The following is an 8343-nucleotide window of genomic DNA, read 5'->3' as shown; positions in this document are numbered from 1 at the left end:
TAAATAGAGGGATTTCCTCTCATTTTAAAATTAAAAAAACTTTGAACCTCCTCCTCCTCCTTGTCCTTGGACGAGCTTATTATTATTATTATTATGAGGCAGAAAATAAACATTTGTTCACACTACCCTTTGTTGTCTATAAATAGAGGGATTTCCTGTCATTTTAAAATTTAAATAAACTTTGAACCTCGCCTCCTCCTTGTCCTTGGACACTTCCACTTCCACTTCCACTTCCACTTCCTCTTCCTCTTCCACTTCCACTTCCTCTTCCACTTCCTCTTCCTCTTCCTCTTCCTCCTCTTCCTCCTCTTCTTCCTCTTCTTCTTCTTCTTCTTCTTCACAATTAAATATTTGTGTACTTTGCTCCTGTTGAGTGACTCACTGACATCATTGTTTATGTTATAGATCCTGGTATAAAATTTTACAATCATTAATTTATGTTTATGTTATTAAGGATAAATGATAAGATATAATAATTTTCATTTTCCTTTACATTAATAATGTTTTTTACTACGTAATCTTGTATGTAAGATAATATAGTGTTTTAGTTTTAATGTCTCATAGGTTCTAAGTATTATTTTATAAATTTCATAACATAAAATTCCCGCGCAAAGTGCGGATAATTTTACTAGTTATTAAATAATTTAAAACTAATTAAACTAGTAAGTTAACTATTATTTAAATTCAATAACCAAGAAATATTAATTTAACAATGTATTATTTATTTATTTTAGTATAAATTAATAACTAATAAGGATTGTGATGAGAAGGATAGAATTCCTTCATTCTAAACTAGAGGTCAACAATTTGAGCTCTAGGAATAAAATAAATTATGTTAGAGAGTACAGTTTCCCCTCAAATAGGCCTTATGTGGGGCAAACTTCCATTAGTCAACACCAATATCATAAATAGAATAAAAATTAAGAACTAACCTAACATTTCTTAACATCTTGTTTCATAATTACTCAATAGAACAAGTTTTTAGTGGTCTTTTTATTTTTCATTTGTCGCTATACATTTATGGAATCCATAAGTCGAATGACAAATGGTGCATGGATATGTTCTCAAAAACGATATTCCCTAATCCCTTCAATATATACTCAATAATTTTGCTTTCTTTAATTTTCTTCAAAGTTGACATTTTTAGTTTCCGTTAAATATTTAATAAAACAATTTAGATTTGTTAGATTTGAAAAATAATAAAACTTTCTTAATTATTAATATAAAAAATGTCCCCTAAAATAAGTGACACAAAAAAATCACTAGACACGCTTAAAAAATATATAAATGTAGCAAAAATTGTACCTCAAAAACTACAATAAATTTTAAAAATATCAAAAAGTACTACAAACAATATGCTTCCAAATGACACTAATTTCCTTTACGTTTTTCATTGTTCCATCAAATCTACCAAATAGAGTCAATAAATATTTAACGAAGACTAAAGATATTAAATTTTAACAAACTTAAAAGACCAAAACAATTTAGTGCATACTTAAAGAAACTATTTTGAACCTACTAACCATTTTTGTTATTTTCTCAACAAAACATGCCACCTATATCTCCTATAAAGCCCTTGTAATTAACTAAGGAAAACAAGAAACAAGGAGAAGGAAAAACAAACTATTGAAATTGTGTTTGTTTTGTAACATGGAAAAATCTTTCAATCATGATTTTTAATTATGTCAAAACTAATTTCTTTTCTAAATAAGGGTAAATTAGGATATAATATACAATAACTATTTTTATTGAAAAGATTACCTAAGAAGGCAGATATGTGACACTCCATGTGTTTACTATATATTTTTTTCTATTTGGTTGCAAATTTCTCTCTCTTCTCTCCCTCCTTCCTCTCTCGCTTGCCTCTCTTATCTATTTGCCCTATCTCTCTCACCTCCTCGTCCCTAATTCTGCAATACAAATAAAATATTAATAATCAATGATAAAAATATAAATAGTAACACAAATGCAATAACGATAAACAAGGCAACAAATAATTATATTTGTGATACAATTATCGATTAGATATATAATTATCGTTCACCTCTCTCCCCCTCTCGTAATCTTGCTCGTCTCTCTCCTCCTTCTAGTAGCTAGTTTGATACAAATCAATTGTATCAATTGTATTCATGATACAATTAGATCAAATATACAAAATAATTGTGTCTCTCTTCCATCTTCTAGATCTCGTTCGTCTCTCTCCTCCTTCTAACATATAGCTACGAATCGTAATTAAATAAATTATAATTGAGAAGTCTGATTATGTTTTTAGACTTGGCTATTTTAATTTTTTTTTATTTGCCGTCTTCGCCAGTTGTGCAGGCCATTTGCATCCTTGAATTAATCATTATCCTATGTCATTAAATTTCATCTATTAGTTTTTGGCCTTTCTCTTTAATGATTAGATAAAATGGAGTTTTCTTTACTATGCTTTCATGTAAATAGTGAAGAAAAGCCAATATATATTCTTGTGGGTCAAAGTTCAGGAAAATTCCAATAATTCTTAAATAATTTAAAACTAATTAAACTAGTAAGTTAACTATTATTTAAATTCAATAACCAAGAAATATCAATTTAACAATATATTATTTATTTATTTCCACAGAAATTAAGAACTAATAAGGATTGTGGTGAAATGAATAAAAGTCATTCATTCTAAATTAGAGGTCAATGATTTGAGCTCTAGGAATAAAAAAGATTATGTTAGAGAGTAGTCTTTCCCGCTCAAATAGATCTTATGTGACGCAAATTTTGATTAGTCAACACTGATATCATAAATCAAATAAATACCTCAAAAATAATAATTAAATATTTCATAACATCTTTTTATTTTTCATTTGTCTCTATGCATTTATGGAATCCATAAGTCGAATGACAAATGGTGCATGGATTTGTTCTCAAAAACGATATTCCCTGCAATATGCACTCAATAATTTTGCTTTCTTTAATTTTCTTCAAAGTTGACAATTTTAGTTTCCGTTAAATATTTAATAAAACAATTTAGATTTGTTAGATTTGAAAAATAATAAAATTTTATTAATTATAAATATCAAGAACGTCCCCTAAAATAAGTGACACAAAAAATGTCACTAGACACTTAAAAAATATATAAATATAGCAAAAATTAAACTTCAAAAACTACACTTAAATTTTAAAAATTAATCAAAAATATCAAAAAGTACTACAAACAATATGCTTCCTAATGGAACTAATTTCCTTTAAGTTTTTCATTGTTCTATAAATCTAACAAACAGAGTTGATAAATATTTAACGAAGACTAAAGATATTATATTTCAACAAATTTCAAGGAAAATATCTTATTTATAAACTCTTGCATTTCTTGTATATTTCTGTGTATTGAAAATAACTAATAATATCCCTATTTATAATAATAAACATCCAAATTAAACTAAGACTAGAAAATTTATTCCAATGTGAACTATGACAGACAAATCCTAACTAGCCATTAAATAAATAAATATGAAAGTACTTAGAATTTCTACTCCAACTTTGAGTTATTATTTCCGACAAAACTTAAAAGGACCAAAACAATTTAGTGCATACGTTAGAAACCATTTTTGTTATTTTCTCAATAAAACATGTCACCTATCGTATAAAACCCTTGTAATTAACTAAGGAAAACAAGAAAATATAAGGAAAACAAACTATTGAAATTGTGTTTGGTTTTGTAACATGGAAAAATCTTTCAAACTTCCAATTCTAGATTTCTACAATACAGACTTATTAAAACAAGGATCCAATGAATGGAATTCATTGAGAGATGAAGTTTTCAAAGCCTTTCAAGAATATGGTTGTTTTGAGGTTATGTTTGATAAAGTTAAACCAAGAGATTTACTTGAAGAAATTAAAGAGATTTTCAACTTTCCATTAGAATTCAAAATGAGTAAATCATCTACTATGTTTGGTTACTTGGGACAAAATCCAACATTGCCTCTCTATGAAAGATTGACAATTCAAGATGTTCTTTCTCATGGAATTGCTAAAAAATTTGCTCATCTTTTCTGGCCAGATGGAAATCCTATAGTTTGGTATGTTAATTACTACTTCATACCATATTCTTTAGGGAAAATGTAGAAGTACCTCCCTAAACTATGACCCAAATTTCAGAGACACGCCTTAACTAAACTAAGGTCCTATTAATCCCCTGAACTCATTTTTTTTTGTAATTTTGTACACCTTTTTGGCTTACGTGGCATCCAAATATCTCTCACGCACCTCAACTGTGTGGAATCACGGAGTGTGCCACATAAGCCAAAAGGTGTACAATATTATATATAAAATGAGTTCAGGGGTAATAAGATCTTAGTTTAGTTAAGGTGTGTCTCTGGAATTTCGGTCATAGTCTAGGGGGTACTTATGCGTTCTCCCCGTTCTTTAAATAAAATACTCTCTTGCTAAACAACAAAATCGATCACTAATTCTATTTAACGATGGATTTTCAAAATATTATGACTACTCTAGTGAAGAAATTTTTAGCTAATTTCAAGTTCTTTTGTAAAGGTTTTTTTTTTTTCATTTTTAATGTTAGGATATTTGACATTGTTGGGATTATTTTTTCCTTTAACAATGAGGAGAAACTTGACATTTCAAAAGTTAAAATTTAAGAAATTATGGGACTAAAAATATGAGTTCCTAATCAATTGGTAAAATACGATAGTAAGCTTACCAACTATATTTATTTATCTTATATTTTGAAATTCAGCTTAATTACCACACTATAAGTCTATAACAAATAAAGGATATTGCAGCAATAATATAATTATCCTATTTTGTGGCAATAATATAATATAGATATTTATAACCAACACTCAATGTAAATGTCGCTAAAGACTTTAATAACTTTGAATATAATGACAATATTAACTTAATGACTGTTAAATATTTTTACGACAATAGAAAATTTATTACCACTAAATTAAATGTCTCTTTTGCTCCAACTATACTTTTTTTTTTCTCACTACACTCAATTACCTTTGTGTTTCTCAACTTATTATACTTTCATTTAACTTGTAAATTTAACAGTGATATGGTACTTTCCTACTCTAAGCAATTGTCAATGTTAGAAAAGACAATAAGAAGAATGGTTATGGAGATTTTGGGAGTAGAGAAATACATTGAGGAGCAGAATGAATCATCAAATTATGTACTTATTTTCAACAAGTATAGAAAACCTACAAGGGATGAGAGTGGAATTGGATTGGCTCCACACACAGACAAAAATATACTAACTATTTTATTCCAAATTCAAGTAAATGGATTGCAAATTCAAAGGGTTAATGGACAATGGGTGGATGTTGAATTCTCACCTAATTCTTTTCTAGTCCTTGTTGGAGATGTTTTTAAGGTACATGTTTCATATTCTTTTGTATATTCGATTTGATACAAAAATTAGTTTAACATTTTCCTTATAATATTACTTTTTCTTGAGCCGAGAGTCCATCGAAAATAAGTTTTCTATTTCACAATCTTCAGGTAAGGTCTACATACACTGAACTCTTCTCAAACTTCATTTGTTTGATCGATCACATCGATATGTTATTGTAGTTGTTTTCTTATAGTATTAGGTAAATATGTTTACTATATACGCTATGCTCCCTAAAATATTTTCAATGTAGGCCCTTGGGAAATATCTTAATGAGTAAGTGATGCAAGAATAGAGGCTACAACCTTTTTGGAAATGAAATATAAAAAAATTATACACAATTAAATATTATAAAAGATAATTGCAAATAACGCTAACATGAATTGGTTAATCAAAACAAATGATAAGTAATAATAAATTAAATTACATTAATAACATAAAAAAACTATTAAAATTTTCGGTGTATATCTTTGGAGTAACAATCATAATAGAGCTAGTCAAATATTCAAATATTTAATGGGCAACTAACAATATTTCTTCTAAAATTTTAAAATATTATTGCAGGCATGGACAAATGGTAGATTACACGCTCCTATTCATAGAGTATTGATGTCTAGAAAGGATGAAGAAAGGTTCTCTATTGGGTTTTTTACATTTCCCAAAGAAGGTTATCTTGTGAATGTCCCAAAAGAGCTTGTAGATGAAGATCACCCTTTGCTTTACAAGCCATTTGATGGTATAAAATATATTCAATTCTATAAATCAGAGTCTGGTCAAAGAGCAAGCCATGATAGTCTCAAGGCTTATTGTGGTGTTTGATGTAGAAGTGGATTCAGAATTTGAATGTGATGATAACATCTCTATCTTTAATTATATATAGTAGTAAAGTAACTATTAGTGTTAAAGTTTTATGTACTATTTATTGTAAGCTTAATGATTATAATACTTGATTAGCAAAATTTTAATATTATTAAATATATCATTAATCTTTTTTTTTATCCTCCCTAGGAGCTCCCTCCCTTTTTGCTCCCTTGATGACTTGAACTCGCAACCTTCTGGTTGGAAGTGAGGGGTGCTTACCATCCGAGCAACTCTCTCTCGTCAATATATCATTAACCTATCTACATATAATAGAACAAATTGTTATATATATATTTGTCGAAAGTCTTACCATAATTATGACAATTGTTGTTGCAATAAAATTTCCCATTTCAACACTAACACTAGTTTAATTAGTCATTTTGTCATCAAAATTTGACATCCAACTTAGTATTAAAGAATACTAACTATAAAGACTTTCATCTTTATTCACATCGTTTTTAGTTTACAATAAAGACTTCTATCTTTATTCACACTGATTTTATTTTATTTATATTCTTCAAATTGCTAACCAAATAAACTTTAAGTACTACCCAAGTTTTTATATCATTCAAGTCAAAATAAAACTCAAATAGAGTAGAATTATAAGGTTTTAATCTCTAGAAAACAAAATTTAATTTTAAAATAAAAAGATAATTTCATTAAGTTTGTTACTCCCTCTGTTTCAGAAAAAGGATGACCTAGTTTGACTTGGAATAGAGTTTAAGAAAAGAAAGAAGACTTTTTAATCTTGTGGTTCTAAATTAAAATTCTATCAAATGTATCAAAATGTCCTTTAATCTTGTGGCCTTAAACCTGCCACGTAGTAAATTGAAGTTAAAATGTTGTCAAAAAAGGAAAGGGGTCATTGTTTTTGAAACATACTAAAAAAGAAATTGGGTCATTCTTATTGAAACAGAGGGAATATTTGTTAGTAGTGCTAAAATTGATACGATAACATAAATAGTAAAGACTATTATGAAATAATATTAGTAAAACAAGATGAAAGAATAAACCCCAATCCCATTGAATTCATAGTTTGATCCTTAATGAAATTATTCCTCTTAACCACCTGAGGTTATGGAATATGACCTCCCAAGATAGAACAATTTACTTCAACAAAGTAGCGGTACCTCAAATTTTACAGAACTTCAAACTCAGTCAATGTTTGCAAATCACTTAGAAAATTTATACTCAATCTGTACCTAGTATGTGAGGAGGAATATTTATAGAAAAGCATTGGTTTAGAAAAATTGCATTGGTCTGTACTTGGGCAAATGTGGTTTGCACTTTGAATAGCAGCTTAAAAATTTGCACTGGTTTGAAAGTAAGGCACGTGTTTGATGTTGACTTGGTAGTTTCCTATCCTATATGGATTTTACAAAATACGACCGTTTTATGACTTAATAATCCAAGAATTAATTTAAATAATCGTTCTTCTAGCAATCTATATGAAAAATAGTTAAGGAATGTCTAATTCATATATAATGTGTGTAATCGTATATAATCAATGTAATATAAAATTCTTTTTTAAATTCACATTGAAAAAGAAATAATAAGACGGAAACTCTTATGCATTAATATTAGAGTGAGAAAGTGTGATTCTCACTCTGAATAGCACCTTAAACCAAAAAGTTGGAAACTTCACTGGTTGGGTTGTTCATGTGCGGTCCACACATGCTCAACTGAGTTCAATGTAATGATCCGGAAGGTCTTTTTTGATATGATATAAAGTCGAAGGAAAATGGTTTTGGCTAGTGATATTGTGTCGAAGGAAAATGGTTCTGGCTAGTGATATTGTGTCGAAGGAAAATGGTTTCGGCAAGAGCTTGAGTATTGTGATTGATGCATTTTGACACTTGTGATTGATCTACTTGACACATGTGATTGATCTACTTGATACTGCATGAATGACCTACTTGATACATGTGATTGATATACTTGAAACTTATTGGTTGTTGAACTGTGACTGTTGGATTGGGATTTTTAAGCCTTGTGAACAATGTATTGTAAAATTGTTAGGTTGGGCTGATCTCTAAGCTGTAGTTTGATGAAGTTCGGTTGGAATGAAAGAAATACTCATATTCTAGGCTAGTTTTGCT

At 28.6% G+C, this 8343-nt stretch overlaps 1 protein-coding gene across 1 annotated transcript; it reads left to right on the top strand.

The window, feature by feature from the left end:
* Nucleotides 1–3900: 3900 nt before the first annotated feature.
* On the top strand, nt 3901–6202 carry LOC107059720 (probable 2-oxoglutarate-dependent dioxygenase AOP1). The gene is made up of 3 exons (XM_015306519.1): nt 3901–4049; nt 5044–5365; nt 5948–6202. Exons 1-3 carry the CDS (start codon nt 3901–3903, stop codon nt 6200–6202), a joined length of 726 nt encoding a protein of 241 aa, XP_015162005.1.
* Nucleotides 6203–8343: the final 2141 nt, after the last annotated feature.

Source organism: Solanum tuberosum, unplaced genomic scaffold (assembly GCF_000226075.1).
Source record: "Solanum tuberosum cultivar DM 1-3 516 R44 unplaced genomic scaffold, SolTub_3.0 scf00036, whole genome shotgun sequence".
NCBI lineage: Eukaryota > Viridiplantae > Streptophyta > Magnoliopsida > Solanales > Solanaceae > Solanum > Solanum tuberosum.
Note: the sequence above shows the minus strand (reverse complement) of the source record. Positions and strands in the feature narration are given on the sequence as shown.

What these genes read in the sequence shown, in the direction of transcription:
- LOC107059720 (XM_015306519.1), top strand. Translation starts at nt 3,901, where the DNA reads ATGAGTAAATCATCTACTATGTTTGGTTACTTGGGACAAAATCCAACA. An exon ending in GATGGAAATCCTATAGTTTG is followed by an intron (nt 4,050 to 5,043) that starts GTATGTTAATTA and finishes TAAATTTAACAG; the next exon opens with TGATATGGTACTTTCCTACT. An exon ending in TTGTTGGAGATGTTTTTAAG is followed by an intron (nt 5,366 to 5,947) that starts GTACATGTTTCA and finishes ATATTATTGCAG; the next exon opens with GCATGGACAAATGGTAGATT.